Below are 25,956 nucleotides of genomic sequence, written 5' to 3'. Positions count from 1 at the left end.
CCTCTCATCTGTTCTCACAGTCCTTTGGAGGGACTTCTAGTCTGATGCTTGACTGCTCCCACACCAGATGGAGATGCAACTTGTCAGGATGCTCTCAATGGTGCTCCTGTTGAGACAAGGTGGGGGTGGGAGGGTGCGAGCCTTGCTTGCATCAATCTTGTTAGGAAGTGGAGGCGTTGCTGTGTATTCTTGTTCAGGGAGGTGATATTAAGGGACCAGGTGAGGTCACTTGTGATGTGAATTCCCAGGAACTTTGTGCACTTAACTCTCTCTATGGAGGAGCCATGTATTCACAGAGGGGGATGGTTTGCCTGCACTTTTCTAAAGTTCACAATGATTTCCAAAGTTCAGCCTTAGGTTGTTGTTCTTCTCACACTAACTCACCAGCTGCTCCACTTCCTCTCGATACTCATTCTCATCATTGCTTTTGCTGAGGCCAACCACTGTTGTGTTATCTACACACTTGACACGGTTTGAGCTGGATCCTGCGACACAGTCGTGTATCAGCAGTGTGAACAGTAGCGGACTGAGCTCACAGCCTTGCGGAGTGCCAGTGCTCAGCGTAATGGGATGAGGGATGTTGCTGCCCACACAGACTGACTAATTCCAGTATCCAATTGCAGAGGGAGGTGCTGAGACTCAGCGAGGACAGTTGCCCTACCAGTTTCTGGCGTACAGTGGTACAGAATACTGAACTGAAGTCTCAACAGCACTCTGGCATATGAGACCCCCATTTGCCAGGTGGGACAGGACAGAGTGGAGGGCAGAGGCTATGGCATCAGTGGATCAATTCAAGCGATAAGCAAACTGGAAAGGGTGCAGTGTAGCTGGGAGAAAGGCATTAACTTGCTCCATGACAGTCACTCAAAGCATTTCATAATGGTTTGTATGTCCTCCCCATAGAAAGATTGGTTTTCTCCAGTTCTTCTGGTTTTCTCCCACAGTCCAAAGTTATACTGGGTAGTAATGTAATTAATCATTTTAACTTGTGCTGTGATTAGGCTAGGGTTAAATCAGTGGGTTGCTGGCAGTGTGGCTCAAAGGGCCGGAAGGGCCAATTCCAAACTGCATCTCTGTATGAATAAATTTGAATTGCCTGTAAACAGCTTTGCAATCTAAAATCCAGTTACGATATTGATATTGTATTGTTCACTGTATTATATTCAAACAGGTGCCTAATTATATCTCATGCACATCACAGCTTTAAATGTGCTCTGGAAATGCAGCCAAGTACAGCTCTCCCTTATGTCTGTATACAGGCAAAACAAGTATATCAGATTACAGCCAAACCTTAATAAGGACCCCTCAGAGGAAAATAGAAATTAATACTCTGCCACCCATCACAGAATCCATTTTTAGAAAAGGCCTCTATCCTTGCTCATTAATTTATGGCAGCTTTAACTGAGGAGATATGTTGCAGCAATAATTTGGAATAGGTTAGCAGAACTTAGTCTCAGATTTGCACAAACAACTGGTGACAGACCAGTCTATGGCCTTATCTTTACTACCACGATGAGGCCAAACTGAGTTTGGACATGTGACACCTCATTGCGCCTGGGTAGCCTTCAACCTGATGGCATAAACATTGATTCTCCAACTTCCAGTAATTTTTCCAACCTCCTCTTTTTTCCATTCCTCACATGGCTACCCCTCATCTCTCCTCATCACCTTCTACTGGCTCCCCTTCCCCTTCCCCCACAGCTCACTCCCTTCTATTAGATTCGTCTCCTTCAGCCCTTTACCTCATCCAACTACGTCTTACCAGTTTCTTATTTCATTTCCAGTCCCCCACCTACCATCTTTCCCTTCATCTGGTCTCAGCCATCACCTGGCAGCAGGTACTCCTCCCTCTCCCCACACCTCCTTATTCTGGCTTCCTCTCCCCTTCTTTTCCAGTCCCGATGAAGGCCCCATACATGGTGCCAGACCTGCTGAGTTCCTCCAACATTATGTGTACTGGTCACGCTGCAAGATGGATCCCAAGACAAAGCACATTCAATCACCGAAGACATGCAATTGCCATTTACAGAAGGAAGCATGGGGAACTGGAACAGAAGAAGTTGGCCATCTGGATGTTTAGGTCTACTATGCCAGGGGTCCCCAACCTTTTATGCACCGCGGAACGGTTTAATATTGACAATACTCTTGTGGACCGGCTGACCCCGGGGGGGAAGGGTGGGGTAGGGTTGCCAGGGTTGCCAACGGACAAGAGTAGCAGTCAAATACGTTGTGCTTACCCCGAGAAAGACTACCATGACCATGAAGCCTTGCGTGGGCACCTGTGTGTGCATGCGTGACCTGAGCATGCGTGTACGGGCCGATTTTTTCCTACTAATCGTTTTTGGCAACTCTGTTCCGGGGGTGGGGGTGGGGGATGTTAATCACGACCGGAATATAGGTGATAAGTGGCTAATACACACAATTTTGTTTCTAAAAGGGTTTATCTAAAGAATTTAATATTAAACACAGCACATATTTTCCTTGCATGAATATAGTGATAAGTCAATTATCAGAGGAGGACAGGGGAGCTTGAAGTAAGTGTTGAACGAACTTCCAGCAGAAGTAGTAGAGGCAGGTTCGATATTATCATTTAAAGGAAAATTGGATAGGTATATGGACAGGAAAGGAATGGAGAGTTATGGGCTGAGTGCAGGTCGGTGGGACTAGGTGAGAGTAGCGTTCGGCACGGACTAGAAGGGCAGAGATGGCCTGTTCCCGTGCTGTAATTGTTATATGGTTACATAAGTCACTCACAAGTCAATAGCATCATAACATTTTAAGTAATGTTTGGACAGCACATATTTTCCCCGTATGAACATATAAAATCATTGCAACACAGCAATATCGCTGAATCGGTGGGAGCCCTGGGCTTGTTTCCCTGCAACAACAGGGTCCTATCGAGGGGTGATGGGAGACAGCGATACTCGAAGGGGGTTCCTTATGTCCAGTCTATTCCGCAATTTAGTTTTCGTTGCATTCATTGCAGAGATAATGTTGGAAATGGAAGCAACGTTTTCAGTGCTTTCATGACTATCTCAGGATATTCAGCCTTGACTTTGATCTGGAATGCCGGCAGGGATGTTATGTCAAACATACTTTTCAGCCCGCCGCCATTTGCAAGCTCGAGGAGTTGATCTTCTTCCCACGCTGACATGGATGACGCGCGGGTAATGACCTCGCGTGCGTTCAAGCTCAACAGTGGGCGTGACAGGGAATGAGGAAAGGTGCAGCTGACTCCTATGGCCAAATCATATCATTTCCTCACGGCCCGGTAGCACATGCTTTGCGGCCCGGTGGTTGAGGACCACTGTGCTATGCCATTCAGTACAATCAGGACTGACCTCCTGTCTCAATACCATATCCCTGCTCTCTCCCTACGTGCCTTTATGACATCTATGTCTGGAAATCTATCTTCTTAAGTATACAAGGCCATGGTTAGTGTCACACCATTGCAGCTCAGGATGTCAGAGTTCAAAGTTCAATTCTAACATCCTCTGTAAGTGGTCTCTATGTCCTCCCCGTGGAATGCTTGGGTTTTCTCTGGGTCCTCCAGTTTCCACCCACAGTCCAAATAGGTACTGGGTAGTAGGCTAATTGGTCATTGTAAGTTGTCCAGTAATTAGATTAGGGTTAAATTGGGGATTGCTGGGTGGTACAGCTCGAAGAACTGGAAGGACCCATTCCGCACTGTATTTCTAAATAAAAAAAATTTAATGACATGGCTTCCGTCACCTCTCCTTGGCAGAGAACTCCACAGATTCACCACTCTCATCTCAGCTGTAGATATCGCACCCCATGTCTTGAGATTGTGACCCACTGTCTATATTCTGCATATGAGAGGAAAACCCCCATCCTGCCCAGATCCATTCTGTGTGGCCCGGCAGAAACTCAACAAGATCCCTCTTCATTCGTCTAAACACATGTGTCTGGCCAGCACACTTCCGACCATAGACTTGCCTTGTCAGAGATCAGTCCGGTGAACCTTTGCTGCTGGTGTTCTAAGGTAAGCATAGTCTTTCTCCAGTCAGGACGCCAAACGTCTAGCAGGCCTCACCAACACTCTCTTGTAACTGAGCCAGATGTCCTAACTGTGCATCTGTGTGGAGTTTACACATTCTCCCCGTCAGCTTGTCATTTTAAAGTTCTTACAGTCCCAACAACACGTGGACTAATTGAGGCCATCCATTGACTGAGGTCGACCAAGGATAATGCATCCCAGCTGCCCGATGTGGTATGCAAGCCAAGGCAGTATGGTATGGAGAGCAAGCTGTCACCCATGCAGCAGGTTCCTCCTCTCTATGCACCCGATGAGCCGAAAGGAACGGCGGAGGCTGATACAGATCGGTACCAGCAGCATCGCAGGAATTGCCAGTCAGCATTAAATTCAACACAAGACTGCCTCAGGGACTCCAGCTCCGAATTTTTTCCTCAGGGTTTACTCCTGAAGCCTTCCCCATGAATGGATAAAGCCACAGAACAGTGAAGGTTAGAGATCAGTTCTCCTTCTCTTAGCCGAGCTGCCAACCACGGCTGACGAGCCCCATCTGCCTGAAGCGACTGATTTAAAGTAGCCAGTAACCCGCCTTTGCCCTTCTCCTGTCAATAGAAACAGATTCACCAGCCTTAGCAGCTAAGTCACATGTAAAGATCAGGAGCTGGACTTGGTTGTCAGATGCTATTTGAGGTGCACACCATTGGGAGCATTTAATTGGTAGTGGGAGCTTATCCACACCACCTCCCACTGGTTATAACATTGTTAAGGAATCTGGGCTGATCTACAGCATACGGGCTTATTTCAGTAGTACAGTACAAGAAGTTACCGGAGTGGTGGGAACAGGTGTGAGAGCAGTGTTTAAGAGGCTTTTGGACAGACACACGAGCAGGCAGAGACTGAAGGGATATGGACCATGTGCAGGCAGACGTGATGAGCTTAAATTGGTGTCATATAACCATATAACAATTACAGCATGGAAATAGGCCATCTCGGCCCTTCTAGTCCCTGCCGAACTCTTACTCTCACCTAGTCCCACCGACCTGCACTCAGTCCATAACCCTCCATTCCTTTCCTGTCCATATATCTATCCAATTTAACTTTAAATGACAACATCAGACCTGCCTCAACCACTTCTGCTGGAAGCTTGTTCCACACAGCTACCACTCTCTGAGTAAAGAAGTTCCCCTCATGCTACCCCTAAACTTTTGCCCTTTAACTCTCAACTCATGTCCTCTTGTTTGAATCTCCCCCACTCTCAATGGAAAGTGCCTATCCACGTCAACTCTATCTACCCCGCCCTCATAATTTTAAATACCTCTATCAAGTCCCCCCTCAACCTTCTAAGCTCCAAATAATAAAGACCCAACCTGTTCATCCTTTCTCTGTAACTTATTTGAAACCCAGGCAGCATTCTAGTAAATCTCCTCTGTACTCTCTCAATTTTATTGACATCTTTCCTATAATTCGGTGACCAGAACTGCACACAATACTCCAAATTTGGCCTTACCAATGCCTTATACAATTTCAACATTACATCTCAACTTCTATCCTCAATACTCTGGATTAATAAAGGCCAGCATACCAAAAGCTTTCTTCACCACCCTATCCACATGAGATTCCACCTTCAGGGAACTATGCACCATTATTCCTAGATCCCTCTGTTCTACTGCATTCTTCAATGCCTACCATTTACCATGTATGTCCTATTTTGATTAGTCCTACCAAAATGTAGCACCTCACATTTATCAGCATTATACTCCATTTGCCATCTTTCAGCCCACTCTTCTAAGTGGTCTAAATCTCTCTGCAAGCTTGGAAAACCTACTTCATTATCCACAACTCCACCTATCTTAGTATCATCTGCATACTTACTCATCCAATTTACCACCCCATCATTCAGATCATTAATATATATGACAAACAACACTGGACCCAGTACAGATCCCTGAGTCACACCACTAGACACCATCCTCCAATCTGACACACAGTTATCCACCACTACTCTCTGGCGTCTCCCATCCAGCCACTGCTGAATCCATTTCACTACTTCAATATTAATACCCAATGATTGAACGTTCCTAACTAACCTTCCATGTGGAACCTTGTCAAAGGCCTTACTGAAGTCCATATAGACAACATCCACCGCTTTACCCTCGTCAACTTTCCCAGTAACCTCAAAAAATTCAATAAGATTTGTCAAACATGACCTTCCACGCACAAATCCATGTTGACTGTTCCTAATCAGACCCCGTCTATCCAGATAATTATATATGACATCTTTAAGAATACTTTCCATCAATTTACCCACCACTGACGTCAAACTCACAGGCCGATAATTGCTAGGTTTACTCTGAGAACCCTTTTTAAACAATGGAACAACATGAGCAATATGCCAATCCTCCGGCACCATCCCCATTTCTAATGACATTTGAAATATTTCTGTCAGAGCCCCTGCTATTTCCACACTAACTTCCCTCAAGGTCCGAGGGAATATCCTGTCTGGACCCAGAGACTTAACCACTTTTATATTCTTTAAAAGAGCCAGTACTTCCTCTTCTTTAATCATCATACTTTCCATAACTACCCTACTTGTTTCCCTTACCTTACACAATTCAATATCCTTCTCCTTAGTGAATACCGAAGAAAAGAAATTGTTCAAAATCTCCCCCATCTCTTTTGGCTCCGCACATAACCGTCCACTCTGATTCTCTAAGGGATCAATTTTATCCCTCACTATCCTTTTGCTAGTAATATAACTGTAGACACCCTTTGGATATACTTTCACCTTACTTGCCAAAGCAGCTCATATCTTCTTTTAGCTTTTCTAATTTCTTTAAGATTCTTTTTACATTCTTTAGATTGCTCGTTTACTTCAAGCTGCCTGTATTTAATGAAGATCCCTCTCTTTTTCCAAACCAAGTTTCCAATATCCCTTGAAAACCATGGCTCCCTCAAACTTTTAACCTTTCCTTTCAACCTAACAGGAACACTTCCTAACCGTGACCCACTTGTCTTCCTCCCATGGCCTCGGTGTCATCACCTGCTTGTAACTCCTCTCTATCAACTCCTCACTCTCCCTGACCAGACGGAGGTCATCAAGCTGCAGCTCCAGTTCCCTAACGTGGTCCTTTAGGAGCTGCAGCTCAGTGCACCTGGCACAGATGTGGACATCCGGGAGGCTGGGAGACTCCAGGACCTCCACATCCGACACCGAGAACAACAAGCTTCCCTCACACTCATACTTCCTGCCCTTTCCTCAAATAACAGGAAAAATTGAAAACCAAACCTACTTCGCCTCACCCATTTCTGCCTAAGCCCGTCGAGCCAAAGCCCTTAGGCCTTCACTCTGCTCCTGGCTTACTCCGCAGCCTGCAAAGCAACGCTGCCCGCTGTATAAGGCTGTGTTCCTTTTAAATCTTCCGTGCTTCACTTCCTGACGTCACACGCCTGCGCAGTCCCGCCTCTCTTAACTCCGAAGAAAAAACGAAAAATTCAAAATGGCTTCCGCTGCACTCCCGCTCCGATTCTCAGACTTCCTTCTCTGAATGGTGAGCATGGTGGGCAGAGATATTGTGGGCCAATGTGTTTATTCTGTGCTCTACTCTATTATAATATGGTGTTGTTTCTTTCCAATTTAGAAGAGATTTTGAACTAAAATGTACTGATTGGGGTCCTGATGAAGGGTGACAGTAGTCAATAAAATGGGTGAAGAAATATTAAGACCAACAAGGCAATATCTGTAACAGCAAGTTCCATCTTGAACGTTACCACACACTTTGTGGCATGGTCATATTGTCCATTGACTACACTGAAAAGTATAATTCAAAATGCTGTCTACCTTAATGGAATACTCCATCTGGATAATAGTGCAGTGCATCAGTGTCGGAGGAACTTCTGGAATTTTCAACAGCATTGTAATCCGGCTGTCTTTCTGTCTGGCTAGTACTGCCTCTCCCTGGATTTTGGTAACAAGCTCGGAGGATGTTTTTGTTTTGGATTTTGCATGGTAGGTGATTGTTTTAAAAATGGCTGCAGTTGGATTGACTTTGCGGGATGAGTGATTCTCAATTTCAGCAAATACTTGAATTGTTTCACCTGGAAAAAGAGCAAAGTCCAGTTTACATAATCTTATGTATTCCCTCTCAATCTACAGTAGATGAATAAAACAATGAATAAATTACAATAATCATAATGATGGGAAGACTGCCATGGTAGCATGGCTTTTAGCTGAATGTTATAATAGCTCAGGCAGAGTTCGGAGTTCAATTTCAGCATCATCTGCAAGGATTCTGTACATCCTCCCTGTACCAATTGGTAAATTAATTGGTCACTCCAAGTTGTCCCATGATTAGATTAGGGTTAAATCAGAGGTTGCCGGGCGGTGTGGCTAGAAAGGCTAGAAGAACCTGTTCTGTACTGCATCTCCAAATACAATAAATAGTTGGGAAAAGTTTTCACAACAATGAACTGCCGTGGTCTGCCTATGATTAGCTTTTTTTGTGACATGTGCATCAAAACAGAGTGAAATGCATGGCTTGCGTCAAATCTATCCTGGGAGGATGTATAGGGGATAGTCTGCAAAGGTTGCCATGATTCTGACACCTACGTAACATGGCCACAATTTACTAACCCTAACTGTATGTTCTTGGAATGGAGCAAGAACCCAAGCAAACCCACATGGTCACAGGAAGAACAGAAACTCCTGAAAGACAGCAGCAGGAGTTGAACCTCAATCAGCAATCGCTGGCGCTCTAAAGCGAATACGCTAACCACTACTCTACAGGGCGGTTAGAGTTTTTAAAACGTGTGTATTGAGATAGTATATGTATTGGCTTTAATCTTCAAAATCTTTGTTCTGGAAAGCTCTAGACAGATTAAAAACTTCAGATGATAAACCTCTTTTCATAAAAGGAGGGAGATAGAAAATAATTTACTAGATTTATTTATTTCGAGGTACAGAACGCAACAGGCTCTTCTGAACTTGAACCGCGCCACTCAGCAACCCTCCTTTAACCCTAGCCTAATCAGAAGGCAATTTACTATAACCAATTAACCTACCAACCGGTACATCTTTGACTGTGGAAGGAAATCGGAGCCCCCAGTGAAGAGCCATGCATTCCACAGGAGGACCGACACAGGCTCCTTACGAATGACATTGGGTTTGAACTGCAGCATCCCTTCCCCATTCTTTATTCCATATTCCCTAAAGGTCATGTCCAACCTCCGACACCCTGAGCAGTAACAGCATCACACCAACCGCCATCCTGCATGCTGGAGTCAATGCATTTCCTGTTGAAATGTAACAAATTCAGGGTGCGAGTTCCAAGAGCTATGAGGTAATGTTATAAAACATTGGTCAGAGCACACATGGAGTATTGTGTTCAGTTCTGGTTGGCTCATTATATTGAAGAATGTGGAAGCTTTAGAGGTGTAGAGGAGACTTACCTGGAAGCTGACATGTGATAGATGAGACCAGATGAGTGGGGGAGAGGGGATAAAGTAAGAAGCTGGAAGGTCACAGGTGGAACAAGTAAAGGGCTGAAGCAGGAATTCTATAGGAGAGGTCAGCTGACTATGGGAGAAAGGGAAGGAGGAGGGGCAACAGGGGGAAGTGCTAGGCAGGTGAGGAGAAGTAGTAAGAGGTCAGGGGGTGGAGAATAGAAGAGGGAAGTGGGGGAGAGGAAAAAACAAAGGGAAAAAGTTACTGAAGGTGGAGAAATCAATGTTCATGCCATCAGGTTGGAGCCTAACCAGGCAGAATATGAGATGTTGGCCTTATCATGCAGTGAAAATCCTCCCACCACCTTATTCAGTATGACAGAAATAGTTTAGAGAAACCATTTAGAAGTTACTAAATAGAAAGCGTGTGCTGGTTGAATATTACGTTACTGTGAATATGATACACACAGGGTAGGAAATTCAACAGTTTCCAGTGCTCCAGATTTTTACCTGGAACGTATCCTCTCCGATCAATTTTGGCATTTAGCATGACTGGTCCTGAGGCACAACAGCAGCAACAAATAGTTTTCTCATCCATTACTGATAGCGGTTCCTGTAAAATCAACATTAAACACCGACTTCCATCAAAGTTCAAGTATATATACCATATGCAATTTTGAGATTCCACAAAAGCAATAAATAATGCGAACACGAGATAATGAGATAGTAAGTCCATAATGTGAGATCATCAGTTGTGGGACCATTTCAATGATGGGGCAAGTAAATGAAGTTATCCACTTTTATTTAAGAGCCTGATGGTTGAGGGGTAGTAACTATTCTTGAACCTGGTGGTGTGAGTCCTGAGGCTCTTGTACCTTCTATCTGACATCAGCAGCGAGAAGACAGCATGACCTGGGTGGTGGAGATCTTTGATAATGGATGCTACTTTCCCATGACAGCAGATGTGCTCAGTGGTTTAGGATCATATCCAAAAATATACACAATATCCTCAAAACAACCATGCGAATCAAACACTAATCATACATTGGCCAACAAGATCTTCTGCATTGCCTTCACAGGAAGCAAATGTGCACTGAAAACAAAATTAAAACCAAAATCACATTTTACAGAGTGTTTAGTGACCACATACAAAGTGCCACAACAGTCTTCCAAAAAAACTCCAGCAAATTTCAAAATGTTCGAAATACATTTAGTATGTATACCATATACAACCTTGTGATTTGTCTTCTTGCAGGCAGCCACAAAACAAAGAAACAGAATAGAGTCCACGAAAAAAATGTCACACAACTGTCGAATACCCAAAGTGTAGGGAAAAAAAACAAATCGTGCAAATAATAAAAAAGTAAACAAATAACACACGGAACATGATTCGCAGAGTCCCCGAAAGCGACTCGACAGTCACAGAGCCAGTTCAGAGCTGAGGCAAGTGAAGCTGGTCCAGGAGCTCGACGGCTGCAGACCATGTAGCTGCAGAGCGAGGTCAGAGCTGCAGTGCATTATGCCTCCCGGAGTAGTGAGCTGAACACCAGCTCATCCTTTGCCCTTGACACCTTGATCATTTTAATCTGGCTCGGCAATTAAATCAGCTAAACATTGGTTCATTTTTCGGTCCAGGTCCCAGGCCCTGCTGCTTCAATCTAGCCAGAAGTCCACTCCAACAATGGTTGCCGTGGCCATACCTACATTATCGAGAATCCAGTTCACCAAATCCTTCAGGATTCCGCAAAAACGCCAGGTCGTACAGTCAGTTCTAAAGCACAACTCCCAAAGGGAAATTACAGGCTGTGGATTGCAGTGTTCGTAGTCCAAAAACTGTGTAATTAATAGAAAAGTTAGTAGTTCTGTTTGCTGACCTCAGAAAATCAGGCAGCAGCTAGGGAGAGGAATGAACAGCCAAAGTTTCAGGACAAGACCCTTTATCAGGACAATTTAACAGCAGAATCTATGTTCTGGCATATTCCAGAATGGGTCAAAGATTTCAATATAAAAATAAAAATCAGAATTGAGGTCAGTTGTTCTTCTCCCAGGCCACAAGACCCCAGAGAAATGTAAGAGGTGGAAACATATGCATAATTCACGACCACTGACACTGTGATTGGTTTTCTTTCAGAGACTGGTCTGTCATGATGACATTACCATGTGCAGTTTTTTTTAAACCACACTTTCTGTTCAGTGTTTGAGGACAGGAAGGGAGTTGTTACAGTCTTTCTTAAACTTTCAATGCCTCTGCTGTTTTACTTACAAAAACCTACAAGACAACTGAACACCTTGCCACCATGCAGGTCTGATCATGTATGATATGCCAGTAATGTTATACCATTTGCTTTTATGTTGCACCATATACTGTATGCACATTATTTGTTAATATATTTGTCGTAATATTACTTTACATGTTAAGTGTGTGAGTTATATGTACTGTGTTGTGCACCTTGGTCTGGAGGAACATTGTTTCATTTGGTGGTACACATGTGTATGGTTGAATGACAATAAACTGAACTTGAACTCGACGGCAAAATACCTGGAAGTCTCTAGCCGAATGATTTGTGTGTTTTTTAAAAAAAGGTGGAACAAATCTTATTTATGATTTTTGGCCAATCTCCTTTCTTCTGCAATTATCAAGTTAGTTAGATACTGCCTGTTATGCAACTGGCATTTAGGGTAGTAATGGAGCCCCCCTCCATTTCTGTCTGCCCTTGGCCATCTTCTCTATTGTGCCCAGGTGTGTTTCGGGGTCCTCATTTCTGCCTCTACGATATGGCACCAAGTTGTCTTTGATCTCTCGTGTTTCCTCCACCCTTCACAGGTCCAATGACGTGATGGCTCGATGACAGAGCAGGCCTCTCTTCTCATCGCATGCCCAATCCATCTCCAGTGTTTCCTCATGATGATTGTTGGGGATCTTTCTTGACCAGAAAATAAAGAGGATCTTCCAGAGGCTCATGGTGTGGAATGATGACAGCTTGGCACGGACGTTCTCTATTATGTGCTAGCATTCTGACCCGTACAAGAGTGTGTGAAGAACACAGCTCTGGTACAGCTTCACCTTGATGTGGACACATTCAAATTAATACATTAATATATTTTCAGAGTTTTAGTGCACTTGCATAGCCCTGTTTTTCTAAAAAATTAGGTTGTGAAGGCAGTGAAGTGAATGAATGTAGATACAGAACTCAGCTAAGCAAGGAGGTGGAGATAGAAATATAACCAACAGCAGATATTAGTATCCAGTGTAAGAACGGCAAACAAGCAGAGGAACTTGTGTAGAGTGTCAATTTAGCCATATTTTTCGACCATAAGACATAGCAGCAGAATTGGCTATTCAGCTCATCAAGTCTGCTCCTCCGTTCAGTTATGGCTGACCCATTTTCCATGTTAACTCCATTCTCCCGCCTCCTCCCCATTACCTTTAACACCATTACTAATCAAGAACCTATCAACCTCTGCTTTAGATATACCCAATGACTTGGGCTCCACATCCATCTGTGGCAATAGATTCCACAGATTTATCACCCTCTGGCTAACGAAATTCCTCCTTTTGTCTGTTCTAAGGGGACATCCTTCTACACTGAGCTGTGCCCTCTAGTCCTAGACTCAGCCACAAAGGAACCGTCCTCACCACATCCACTTTCAATATTCAATAGGTTTCGTTGAGATTCCCCCACCCACACCCTCATCTTTCTAAACTGCAGTGAGTACAGGCCCAGAGTCAAACACTCCTGATACATTAACCCTTTCATTTCTGGGATCACTTTTGAAACGCTCCTCCTCCTCCTCCAGTGTGAGCACATGGGGTCCAAAACTACTGACAATTCTCCAAATATGGTCTGACCAATCCTTAAAGTCTCATTATTACATCCTTACTTTTATATTCTAGTCCTCACTAAATGAATGCTAACATTGCATTCACATTCCTTACCAAAGACCCAGCCTGCAAGTTAGCCTTTAGGGAATCCTGCTCAAGGATACCAAAGTCCTTTTACACCCGATTTCTGAATTTGTTCCCCATCTATAAAATAGTCAATACCTTTATTCCTTCCACAAAGTGCACAAACATACACTTCCCCACATAGTACTCTGTCTGCCTATTCTCTGAATCTGACCAAGCCCTTCCTCAACACTACCTATCAATGACAAGGGGAAGGTTTCACGGCAAAGAAACATTTCAGTCTCTTAAATGTTGAAACCTTTCGGGATGCTTTTCCTGTGCAACACACACAAAATGCCTGGGGAACTCAGCAGGTCATGGGGCATCTATGGGGGAGGAATGAACAACTGTGTTTCAGGCCAAGAGGAAATAGGCTTTAATGATAATTTAGAAATACACTCAATATGACAGTAAGTATAGGAATAGAGTGAAGTGGAGGATAAATGCATGGCTGAGGGATTGGAGCAGCGGGCAGGGATTCAGATTTCTGGATCATTAGGACATCTTTTGGGGTAGGCACGACCTGTACAAAAAGGATGGGTTGCAATTGAACCCGAGGGGGAGCAATATCCTGACAGGGAGGTTTCCCAAGGCTATTGGGGAGAGTTTAAACTAGAATTGCTGGGGGGTGGGAACTGAACTGAAGAGGCAGAGGAAGGGGCGGTTGGCTCACAAATAGAGAAATCTTGGAGACAGTGCACAAGGGAGGACAGGCAGATGACAGAGAAGGGATACGCTCAGACTGAAGGTTTGAGATGTGTCTATTTTAATGCAAGCATCGTGAACAAAGCAGATGAGCTTAGAGTGTTGATCGGTACTTGAGGCTATGATGTTGTGGCCATTACAGAGACTTGGATAGCTCAAGGGCAGGAATGGTTACTTAGAGTGCCAGGATTTAGATGTTTCAGAAAGGACAGGGAAGGAGACAAAAGAGATGAGGCTGTGGAACTGCTGATCAGAGGTGGTGTCACGGCTGGAGAAAAGGAGGAAGTCATGGAGGGATTGTCTACTAAGTCTCTGTGGGTGGAAGTTAGGAACAGGAAGGGGTCAATAACTCTACTGTTTTTTTTATATATAGACCATCAAATAATAACAGGGACATCGACGAACAGATAAGGAGACGGATTCTGGAAAGATGCTATAATAACAGGGTTGTAGTGGTGGAAGATTTAAATTTCCCCCAATATTGACTGGGATCTCCCTAGAGCAAGGGATTTAGATGGGGTAGAATTTGTTAGGTGTGTTCAGGAAGGCTTCTTGACACAATAAGTTAACAAGCTTACAAGGCTGTACTTGTTCTGGTATTGTGAAATGAACCTGGTCAGGTGTCAGGTCTCTCAGTGGGAGAGCATTTTGGAGATAGCGATCACAATTTTATCTCCTTTACCATAGCATTGGAGAGGGATAGGAACAGACAAGTTAGGAAAGTGTTTAATTGGAGCTAGGGGAAATATGAAGCTATCAGGCAGGACCTTGGAAGCATAAACTGGGAACAGATGTTCTTGGGGAAATGTACGGCAGAAATGTGGCAATTGTTTAGGGGGTACTTGCGTAGGGTTCTACAAAGGTACATTCCAATGAGACAGAGAAAGGATGGTAGGGAACAGTATCCGTGGTGTGCAAAGGCTGTTGAAAATCTAGTCAAGAAGAAAAGCTTATGAAAAGTTAAAAAAACTAGGTAATGACAGAGATCTTAGAAGATTATAAGGCTAGCAGGAAGGAGCTTAAGGAGGAAATTAGGAGAGCCAGGAGGGGCCATGGGAAGGCTTTGGTGAGCAGGATTAAAGAAAACCCCAAGGCATTCTACAAGTATGTGAAGAGCATGAGGATAAGCCATGAGAGAATAGGACTAATCAAGTGTGACAGTGCAAAACTGTGTATGAAACCAGAGGAGATAGCAGAGGTACTTAATGAATACTTTGCTTCAGTATTCACTACGGAAAAGGATCTTGGCAATTCTAGGGATGACTTACAGTGGATTGAAAAGCTTGAGCATACAGACATTAAGAAAGAGAATGTGCTGGAACTTTTGGGAAGCATCAAGTTGGATAAGTCTCTGGGACTGGATGAGGTGTACCCCAGGCTACTGTGGGAGGCGAGGGAGGAGATTGCTGAGTCTCTGGCAGTGATCTTTGCATAATCAATGGGGACAGGAGTGTTCCGGAGGACTGCAGGGTTGCAGATGTTGTTCCCTTGTTCAAGAAAGGAGTAGAGATAGCCCAGGAAAATACTGACCAGTAACTCTTACTTCAATGGTTGGTAAGTTAATGGAAGAGATCTTGAGAGGCAGGATTTATGAACATTTGGAGACATATAATATGATTAGGATCCATGGGGACCTTGCTTTGTGTATCCAGAACTGGCTTGCCCACAGAAGGCAAAGAGTGGTTGTAGATGGGTCATATTCTGCATGGAGGTTGGTGGCCAGTGATGTGCCTCAGGGATCTGTTCTGGGACCCCTACTCTTTGTGATTTTTATAAATGACCTGGATGAGGAAGTGGATGGATGGGTTAGTAAATTTTCTGATGACACAAATGTTGGGTGTGTTGTGGATAGTTTGGAGGGCTGTCAGGTTACAGCGGGACACTGATAGGGTGCAAAGCTGGGCTGAGAAGTGGCAGATATTCAACCCAGATAAGTGTGAGGTCATTCATTTTGATAGGTCAAGTATGATGGCAGAATATAGTATTAATGGTAAGACTCTTGGCAGTGTGGAGGATCAGAGGGATCTTGGGGTCCGACTCCATAGGACACTCATAGTTGCTGCGCAGGTTGACTCTGTGGTTAAGGCAGCATACAGTGCATTGGCCTTCATCAACTGTGGGATTAAGTTTAGGAGCTGAGAGGTAATGTTACAGCTATGTAGGACCCTGGTCAGACTCCACTTGGAGCACTGTGCTCAGTTCTGGTCACCTCACTACAAGAGGAATGTGAAATCTATAGAAAAGGTGCAGAGGAGATTTACAAGGATGTTGCCTGGATTAGGGAGCATGCCTTATGAGAATAGGTTGAGTGAACTTGGTCTTTTCTCCTTGGAGCGGTGAAGAATGAGAGGTGACCTGATAGAGGTCTATCAGATGATGAGAGGCGCTGATTGTGTGGATAGTCAGAGGCTTTTTCCCAGGGCTGAAATAGCTAACACAAGAGGGCATAGCTTTAAGGTGCTTGGAAGTAGCTACAGAGGAGATGTCAGGGGCAAGTTTGTTTGTTTTTTTAAAAAAAAACGCAAAGGTGGTGAGTGCGTGGAATAGGCTGAAGTGACGGTGGTGGAGGTGGATACGATAGGGTCTTTTAAGAGACTCCTGGATAGGTACGTGGCGCTTAGAATTAGAGGGGTATGGGTAACCCTAGGTAATTTCTAAAGTACATGTTCGGCACAGCATTGTCGGCCAAAGGGCCTGTATTATGCTGTGAGTTTTCTACATTTCTAAGTTCTATGTTCCTATGAAGTAGTTTTAGTCATATTTGTTTACTTACCTGCTTCTGAGTACAAAGACTTAGATAAATATTGATAATTATCTTTATTTGTCACAAGTACATTGGAATGTACAGTGAAAAGTGCAGTTTGCATCAATGACTAACGTAGTCTGAGGATTGTGCTGTGGATAGCCCGCAAGGTGTCGCCATGCTTCTGGCGCCAATTTAGCATGCCTGTAACTTACCACTACGCGTTGCGGGGTGGAGGTACACCTCTACCACAGGGGGTGTAAGGCGCTGTTTCCGTCTGTTAGCCTGCAAGTACCCATCAGCAAGGTATAGCACCTACTTACTCCTCACACACTCCCGCCCCCCAGACATGGGAGCAGCAGGTGGATGGGTACATCAGCTGATGGTGCATGTCACGAGTCCTGGTTATGACGCCAGGCAGACTGTCTCTGAAGAGTATTGATACTGATTGTGGTCACCTGTATTGTAAAGACGCAGCCCAGAAGGTGGCAATGGCAAACCACTTCTGTTGGAAAATTTGCCAAGAACAAACATGGTCACAGACCATGATCACACATGTCGTATAACCCGGCATGTAATGGTGATGACACCTTACTAACCCCAGCCTGCAGGTATATGGAATTTGGGAGGAGCCTGGAGCATCCAGAGCAAATTCACGTGGTACAGGGAGAATGTACAAACTGCTTCCAGACAGCAGCTGGAATTGAACCGGATTGGTGGTACTGTAAAGCATTGTGCTGACCACTACACCACCATGCTGTGATTGAATTGGACTTAAGTAATTCAATGCATGACCTTTTTCCCCCACCCTTTCCCAGTAAAAGCTGTCAGTATTTTGTAAATGAGTAGAACAAAACATTGTAAACTGGTTTATTAAACATTCACCCAAAACTCTGTGGAACCTACCAGTAGTGGTCCGGGAGCACTAATGTCAATCTGGTTAAATACCGTGAATGGTTCTTTTACTTTTGTTCTCAGTTTCCAAGGTCTGTGCAGTTTGGCTGTCATCCAATAGCTCACATGGCCATACGTACCCTTAAAGGAAGAAGGTAGTGGTGGCCTGTTGGAGAACATAAACCAATATGAAGCATCATCTTTATTAATAACGAATCATATTAATGATTTTCTCTGTAATAACTCACGCGTGTGGAAGCACAAGACTGAACGGATATTCATGCCTGCCGGATGTCAACATAGTAACTTCATCAGAAGACTCTGTAGAAACAAATTCAGTTAGCATCTGTAGTATTTTGCTTTTGAGTTATCTTCAGAAATACTTATAGATGTAATACTGCGTAATCCAAAGAATGAATATATATATACGCACAGTACTGTGGTAATTTTACAAATTGCACTGTACTGCTGCCACAATAAAAAACAAATTTCATGACATATGTGAGTGATGATAAACCCAATTCTGATGTGGGTCTCTATTGTGGACTGAGAGTGGGAAGGGGGCAAGGAGAGGGTAATCATGGTTGAGTAGAGGGGAGGAAGTGGGAAGCACCAGCAAGACATTCTGTAATGATCAATAAACCAATTATTTGGAATCAAATGACCTTGCCTGGTCTCTTGGTGCTGGGTGTTTCTGCACCCGTAACATGATCACCCCCTTCCCCCAATCCCGTCCCTGGCACTCCTTCTGTCCCACATCCCTCCCATGGCACATCAGCTGCACCATTCCCAATATCCTTTGCTCCTGCCAGATTTGTAAACTTGCTCTCCACTCCATGTTGACAGATATGGTACTGTGCACAAGTCTTAGGCACTCAAGCTATACAAGTGCCAAAGACTTTAGCACAGTACTGCACAGCACGGAATAGGCCCTTCAAGCCACACTACCTAGCAACCCACTATTTAACCTGAGCCTAATCTCAGGACAATTTACAATGACCAATTAAGCTCCGAACCCACACATCTTTGGACGGAGAGGAAGCTGGAGCAGCCAAAGAAAACATACACACTCCTCACAGGTGATGTTGGAATTGAACACAGAACTCTGATGCCCTGAGCTGTGAATGTGTCGTGCTAACCACAGCGCCCAGCAAAAGTAAAGGCAAAAAATAATGGAAATAGTCATAGAACATTCAGGCACAGAAGCAAGCCCTTCAGCCCATGCTGACCCATTAATCTGCCTAGTCCCATTGACCTGCACCTAGACCATGGTCCTCTATACCCCTCCCATTCATGTACCTATCCAAATTTCACTTAAATGTTGATATCGAGTCCTCATCCACTGTTTGCGCTGGCAGCTCATTCCACACTCTCACTACCCTGAGTGAAGAAGTTCCCTCTCATATTTCCCTTAAATCAGCGGTCCCCAACTACTGGGCCACAAAGCAGGTGCTACCGGGCCGTGAGGAAACGATACGAGTCAGCTGCACCTTTCCTCGTTCCCTGTCACGCATTGTTGAACTTGAACACAGGGTTGCCAACTGTCCCGTATTTGCCGCGACGTCCCGTAAATTGGGCTAAATTGGTTTGTCCAGTATTTTCCCCGCTAAGGTCAAGCGTTCCTATGAAACCTTTCATGCCGAAATGGCGTGAAGCTAAGCAGCAATTAGAATTAACTTATATGGGAAAAATTTTTGAGCGTTCCCAGACCCAAAAAATAACCTAACAAATCATACCAAATAACACATAAAACTGAAAATAAGTAACACTAACATATAGTAAAAGCAGAAATGATAATGACAAATACACAGCCAATATAAAGTAGAAATAATGTACGCATAGTCGGGAAGATGAAGGCAAAACTGATTGGTGGGGGGAAAAAAATCAGCACGTACACGCATTCGCACATCATATATGCGCATGTCTTTGCCCGCGCAAGGCTTCATGGTCATGGTAGTCTTTCCTAGGGTAAAGTGTCCTGGGATTTGACTGCTACTTTTGTCCCTTATTTGGGAGTGAGAAAGTTGGCAAACCTAACTGTAAGAGACATGTTGAGGTGAGTTTAACCCTACTTGAACACCACCCGCCCCCCCCCCCCAAATCAGCCAGTCTGCAAGAATATTGTCAATATTAAATCGGTCTGCGGTGCAAAAGAGGTGGGGACCCCTGCCTTAAATAGTTCATCTTTGACCCTTAACCATGACCTATAGTTCTAGTTCCACTCAATCTCAGTGGAAAAAACCTGTTTACATTTACCCCATCTATACCCCTCAATTTTGTATACCTCTATCCATCTTTACATTCCAGGGAATAAAGACCAAAACTATTCAACCTATAACTCAGACCCTCAAGTCCTGGCAACATCCTCGAAAAATTTCTCTCCCTCTTCCAATCAATTTGAAATCTTTCCTGTAGGCATGTGAACGGACCTGCATGATACTCCATGGGGTGTCCTTTTAGGACAGAAGTAAAGAGGAATTTTTTTAGCCAGAGATTAGTTTATCTGTGGAATGCTTTGCCACAGACTGTGGTGGAGGCCAAGTCTGTGGGTATATTTAAGGCGGAAGTTGATTGTTTCCTGATCAGTCAGGGCATTAGAGGCTATAGGAAGGTGGCAGGTATATGGGGTTGAGTGGAATCACGGATCAGCCATGATGGAATGGTGGAGCAGACTTGATGGGCTGAATGGCCCAATACTACTCCTGTCTTATAGGCCTCAACAACGTCTTATAGAACTTGAATGTAACATCCCATCTCACGTACTCAGTATTTTGATTTATGAATGTCCTTTATGACCCTATCTACCCATGATGCCTTTTATTTGGAATTTTGGATCACTGTTCCCAAATTCTCTGTTCTACTCGGGCATCAGTGCCCTACCACTCATTGTGCAAGTCATTCCAACTTCTGCCATTTATCAGCCCCTTTTTCCCAGCCGGTGCAGATCCCATTGTAAGCTATGATAGTTGCTCAGTGTAAGAAGGCATATGGTCTGTTGGCCTTCATTAGTCGAGGGATTGAGTTCAGAACCACAAGGCCAAGTTCATAATCAGACTTAATATCATTGGCCACACTCACACAATGATGGAGGAACTCAGCAGCATCTTAACAAAAAAAAAGTATAATTGATGATTCAGGCCAAGACCCTTCAGCTGCCTGGCCTCCTGAGTTCCTCCAGCATTTTGTGTGTCTTGCATTGATTTCTAGCAACTGCAGATTTTTTCTTGTTTGTAACATCATTGGCACACGTCCTGAAATTTGTTGTTTTGCAGTGGGAGGAGAAGATGGCAGCGCGACGCAGCTTGCAGCAGCTACTCAGGTGAATGATGTCTGTTATCTGTCAAGTAGGGTGCTGTGCACAGCCCTGATTTGATGGAGACAGACGTGAGAGCATGGAGGAACATCTGTGAAACTTCTGAAGTGCTGCTTCTCTGCTGCTGTTACTGTGTGATCCAGAATCTCCGGAGGGGAAGGCCCCGAGTCCTTGGCTTTGCTTGTTGCTTGGCGGCCAGGGTGGGGTCGAAGCGCTCAGCAGAGATGGTGCTCAGTGCCTGGTGTCAGAGGGCTGGTCAGAGGCTCGAAGTTTTTGGTCGTACTCAGAGTCGGCTGCGGTCGGGTGCTTCCAATGCATCGGCAAGTCTGCGGCACTTGGAGTTCATGGCAGGGAGAGTTTCTCCTTTCTACCGTCTACGTGAGATGATGGGGCTATCAGGACTTGAGACTTTTTTTAAACCGTGCCCATGGTCTGCTCTTTATCAAATTATGGTATTGCTTTGCACTGTTGTAACTATATGTTACAATTATGTGGTTTTGTCAGTTTTAGTCTTGGTTTGTCCTGTGTTTCTGTGATATCACTCTGGAGGAACATTGTATCATTTTTTTAATGCATGCATTTCTAAATAACAATAAACAAGGACTGAGTGCCCTCATAATCTAAAAAACTATAAATGATGATAACACAGACACACGCACCAAATTAAGTATTGCAAAAAGAGCAAAAAAAAAGAGGTCATGCACATAGATTCGCTGTCCATTCAGAAATGTTACAGCTTTGTAAAACTCTGGTTAGAACACACTTTGAATATTGTGTATAGTTCTGGTCACCTCATTATTGGAAGCATGTGGAAGCTTTAGGGAAGGTGTACAGGAGACTTACCAGGATGCTGCCTGGATTAGAGAGCATTTCTTATGAGGGTAGATTGAGTGAGCTTGGGCTATTCCCTTTAGAGCAAAGGAGGATGACAGGAGACTTGATCGAGATACCAGAGGCATTGGTGGAGTAAGCCAGCATCTTTTACCCAGCACGGAAATAGCTAATACAAGACGACATAATTCTAAGGCAATTGGAGAAATGTATACGTGGTGTGATGTCAGAGGAAACGTATAGGTGGTGTGATGTCAGAGGTAGTTCTTTCACCGCCCCCTCCCAAAGACAGTGGTGGGTGTATAGAACCTGCTAGCAGGGGTGGTGGTAGAGGCAGATACATTAGGGACGTTTAAGAGACTCTTCGGCACTTGGATGATAGAGAAATGGAGGACTGACTATTCAAGAGGGAAGCATTAGATTACTTGATCTCTTTATACAATGGTCCTGCCTAACCAGAATCTGCTCTGGTCAGTCTTCACTGCTATCTCTCCATAGCAAATTTATCCTTTGTGTGGTGAAGACTGTACCTAATACTCCAGGTGTGGTCTCAGCAAGGCACTCCCTATGAAGTAACGGATTGTATTCAGGTCCTCTGGCATAAAGGCTAATGTACTATTTGCCTTCCTATCTGCCCAAATAATAGCTTTCAATTACTTAAGTTTAAACTCACCCAAGTCCTATTGAAAAATCAACATCTTCCAATTTTTTTTCCCCAAAGTAGGAAGTAGAGACAGTCATAGATCACCACAGCACAGAAACAGGCCCTTTGGCCCATCTAGTTTGTGCTAACTTGGTCTTCTGCTTCGTCCCATCTACCTGCACCATAGCCTTCCAAACCTCTCTCATCCTTGTACCTTTCCAAACCGCTCTTAACCGTTACAATTGAACCCACATCCACCATTTCCACTGGGAGTTTATGCCACACTCACACTACCCTCTGAGTAATGTGGTTCCCTCTCAGATTCCCCTTAAAGATTTCACCTTTCACACTTAACCCTTGACCTCTAGTTCAGGTCCCACCAAACCTGAGGGGAAAAAGCCTGCACGTATTCACCATCTATACCTCTCATAATTTTATATACAGTACTGTGCAAAAGTCTTAGCCACCCTAGCTGTATACAGGTGAGCCTGAGAGTTTTGCATAGTACTGTGCCTCTATAAGATCTTCCCTCATTCTCCTGCACTCCAGGGAATAAATTCATAGCCTATTCAACCTCTCCATGTACTTCATGTCCTCAAGCCCCTCAAATTCCCAATGCAGAAGCCACAGGTTAATGAAAATTAATGTGCCAAAAGCTCTCTTTACAACACTATTTACCCGTGATGCCACTTGCATGAAATTATGGACCTGTATTCCCAGATCCACCTAACTGCACCTCTCAGTGCCCAGCGTTTACTGTGCAAGTCCTAACCTGGTTTGTCCTTCCAAAGAGCAACATATCATTGTGTTAGAAATGGTTAAAAAGGGTGTATGATGGGATGCTTGACCATTCTGGAGCAGCTGGACTTAAGACTATTGATGAGAGTCGAGAATAACCGTGGATGACAAGTTTAGTGCCAGGAATTCATACAAACAAGATCCTAGGCTCCTGGGACCAGGGGGGAGAATGTATCTGGGGGTAAATTATGAGTCCTGATAACAGGGAATTAAGAGGATTGTTAGACTCGCGCTGAGAGATAATTGACATGTCTTTTAAATGGTTGATTATGTACTGACTGTGGGATGCTAAACAAAGTTATGTGAAGTTGTTTGTCTTGCTGTATAAATGAGCTCTGTGTAACGTAAAAATCAGGTCTGGTGGCTGTGGAGACTGCTGCAGACTCTCCATAATATCATGATAGTAAACTCTTAAAACGACACTGGAAGTCTCTCTGGTGTTCCTAGTTTGTACTTCTATGACAATCACACTTGACTGCTTTCAATTCTATCTGCTATTTTTCAGCCCATTTTCCGGATCACTTTGGTTGACTTCCTCATTGTTCACGATACTGCAAAATGCTTTTTGTTTTTCTACTTAAGTGGATAACCACTTACGCGTTTTCTATTCAATTAATTGAGATACAGTGTGAGACAGGCCCTTTCAGCCTTTCAAGCCACACCACTCAGCAACCTCAATTTAACCCTAGCCTAATCATGGGACAGTCTACAATGACTAATTAACCTACTAATCAGTACTGTGGGAGAAAACCAGAGCACCTGGAGGAAACCCACATATTAGGTTGAGAAACAGCTTTTCCCCCTATGCTGCAAGACTACTGAACTCCCTGCCACCACCCAGTTCTCATCACGTATGAAGCACCAGTAGCGTCATACCATTTTTTTTTTAAACTTGTGCTCTATATGCACCTTGTTACTTGTCAATTTGTAGCAATATTATTTTATGTGTTGTGTGAGTTATACGTACCGTGTTGTGCACCTTGGTCCGGAGGAACGTTGTCGCGTTTGATGGTATACATGTGTACGTTTGAATGATGATAAAGCTGAACTTGAAATTGAACCTCTCATTTTCCCCCCACTTTCTTTCTTGTGGTAGCACGGTCACTCAGTTTGCTCATATTTTCTTGAAAGAATTTTGTATCATCATGACTAATAATATTCCAGTAACTGTCCTGCCATTTAGCAAACTGATAGATATTGCATTGGGTCCCCTGGGGAACCTGTTGATATAAGTGGTTGGCTGAAACAGAAAAGTACTACTCCCTGCCATTTACAATGAACAGAAGCCTGCTAAACTGACTCCTATCAGCTCTCAATCCACACTAGTACATAAATCACTAATTCCATGCACCAATCTCCTACATGTCTTCTGGACATCCACATATACTGTTGAATTCCTATATGATTACATTTACATGTTCAACAGAAGCAGATATACTCATTCCTACCAATAGCAGAACTAAGGGTGCAGAGAAGCACGGTGGTTAGCACAATGCTGTAAAGGCTTGGGATGGAGGAGTGCAGAGTTCAGTCCTGACATCGTCTGTAGATTTTCACCTTAGAACGTGTGGGTTTCCTCCCACAGTCCAAAGACATTAGTAGATTAATTGGTCATTGCACATTGTTCCGTGATTAGGCTAGGGTTAATCGGTGAGTTGCTGGGTGGCATAGCTCGAAGGGCCAACTCTGTAGTACATCTCAAATAAATAAACTCATTCCTACTAAACGGCAGAACTAATTTTTTCTTTCACACAAATTGCTGGAGGAACTCAAGTCAGGCAGCAGGTATGGAGAAATAAAGAGCCAAGGTTTCGGGTCATGATCCTTGCCTTGATGAAGGCTTATTGGCCATCAATTCTCCTCCACAGATAACCTGCAGAGTTCATCCGTGTTTTGTGTGTGTTACTCTGGGTTCCCAGCATCTGTAGAACCTCTCATGTCTCCATTTTCCCCTTTCACTCTCTCCTGTTAGTTTGTACTTTTTAAAATCAGAGTTAGGCATTTTTGATACTAGTCATTACAATACTGTTCCCACATTAAGTGGTGATTATGCATTTTCTGACTTTGCTACTTATATACTTATCTAAATGTTTTTATTTTTAATATTACAGAGGTTTAGAGGGCTGTGGGCCAAACACACGCAGATTGGACTGTCTTGCTAGCCAACTAGAAAAGGTTAATATACTTTGTAGTCAGGGAAAAATACATACACAGGACAAATACTTCTTTGGGTCTTTAATTCCTTCATCTGCTTTAGACGTTTGAATGCAGAAAAAGGGCATCAAAATAAAACAACAAAATGAATTTTAAAAACCACAGTTCCTGCTGTTACAGTCTCAGCTTAATTTCGGCCCACACTTGTGTATCAACTAGTTAAGTACACAGTATGAAAATAAATCAAAATACACAAAACCAATAGGGTAGTGGTAATTTTTGGCATACCTGTGCTTAACTTCCAAACATGTATAGGCTAGACCCCAAAACGAATTGTCCTTGCTCATAAGGAGATAAGGATCTTCACACAACCACGCTACCCAGCACCGATACCTTACTCATGAAAATCTTTAGTCACCACATGCCCAACACTTCTTTGGGAAGAAAGCAGCTCCAAGTACTTGATGTTCTTTCTAGAACATTATAACTCTCGTTT

The 25,956-nt window shown here is 43.8% G+C and overlaps 1 protein-coding gene across 2 annotated transcripts in view; it reads right to left on the bottom strand.

Moving 5' to 3' along the window:
- LOC140211485 (arrestin domain-containing protein 3-like) overlaps positions 1 to 25,956 on the bottom strand; it is a 41,911-nt gene that overhangs the window by 6,082 nt on the left and 9,873 nt on the right. For both annotated transcript variants that reach the window (XM_072281227.1, XM_072281226.1), the window contains exons 2-5: positions 17,970 to 18,042; positions 17,734 to 17,887; positions 9,944 to 10,046; positions 7,833 to 8,089 (exon numbers count right to left, since the gene is read on the bottom strand). In XM_072281227.1, the coding sequence (XP_072137328.1) occupies positions 7,833 to 8,089; positions 9,944 to 10,046; positions 17,734 to 17,887; positions 17,970 to 18,042 (587 nt within the window). The remainder of the gene's footprint in view (positions 1 to 7,832; positions 8,090 to 9,943; positions 10,047 to 17,733; positions 17,888 to 17,969; positions 18,043 to 25,956) is intronic.

This window comes from Mobula birostris, chromosome 17 (genome assembly GCF_030028105.1).
Source record: "Mobula birostris isolate sMobBir1 chromosome 17, sMobBir1.hap1, whole genome shotgun sequence".
In the NCBI taxonomy this organism is placed as follows: Eukaryota; Metazoa; Chordata; class Chondrichthyes; order Myliobatiformes; family Myliobatidae; genus Mobula; species Mobula birostris.
Note: the sequence above shows the minus strand (reverse complement) of the source record. Positions and strands in the feature narration are given on the sequence as shown.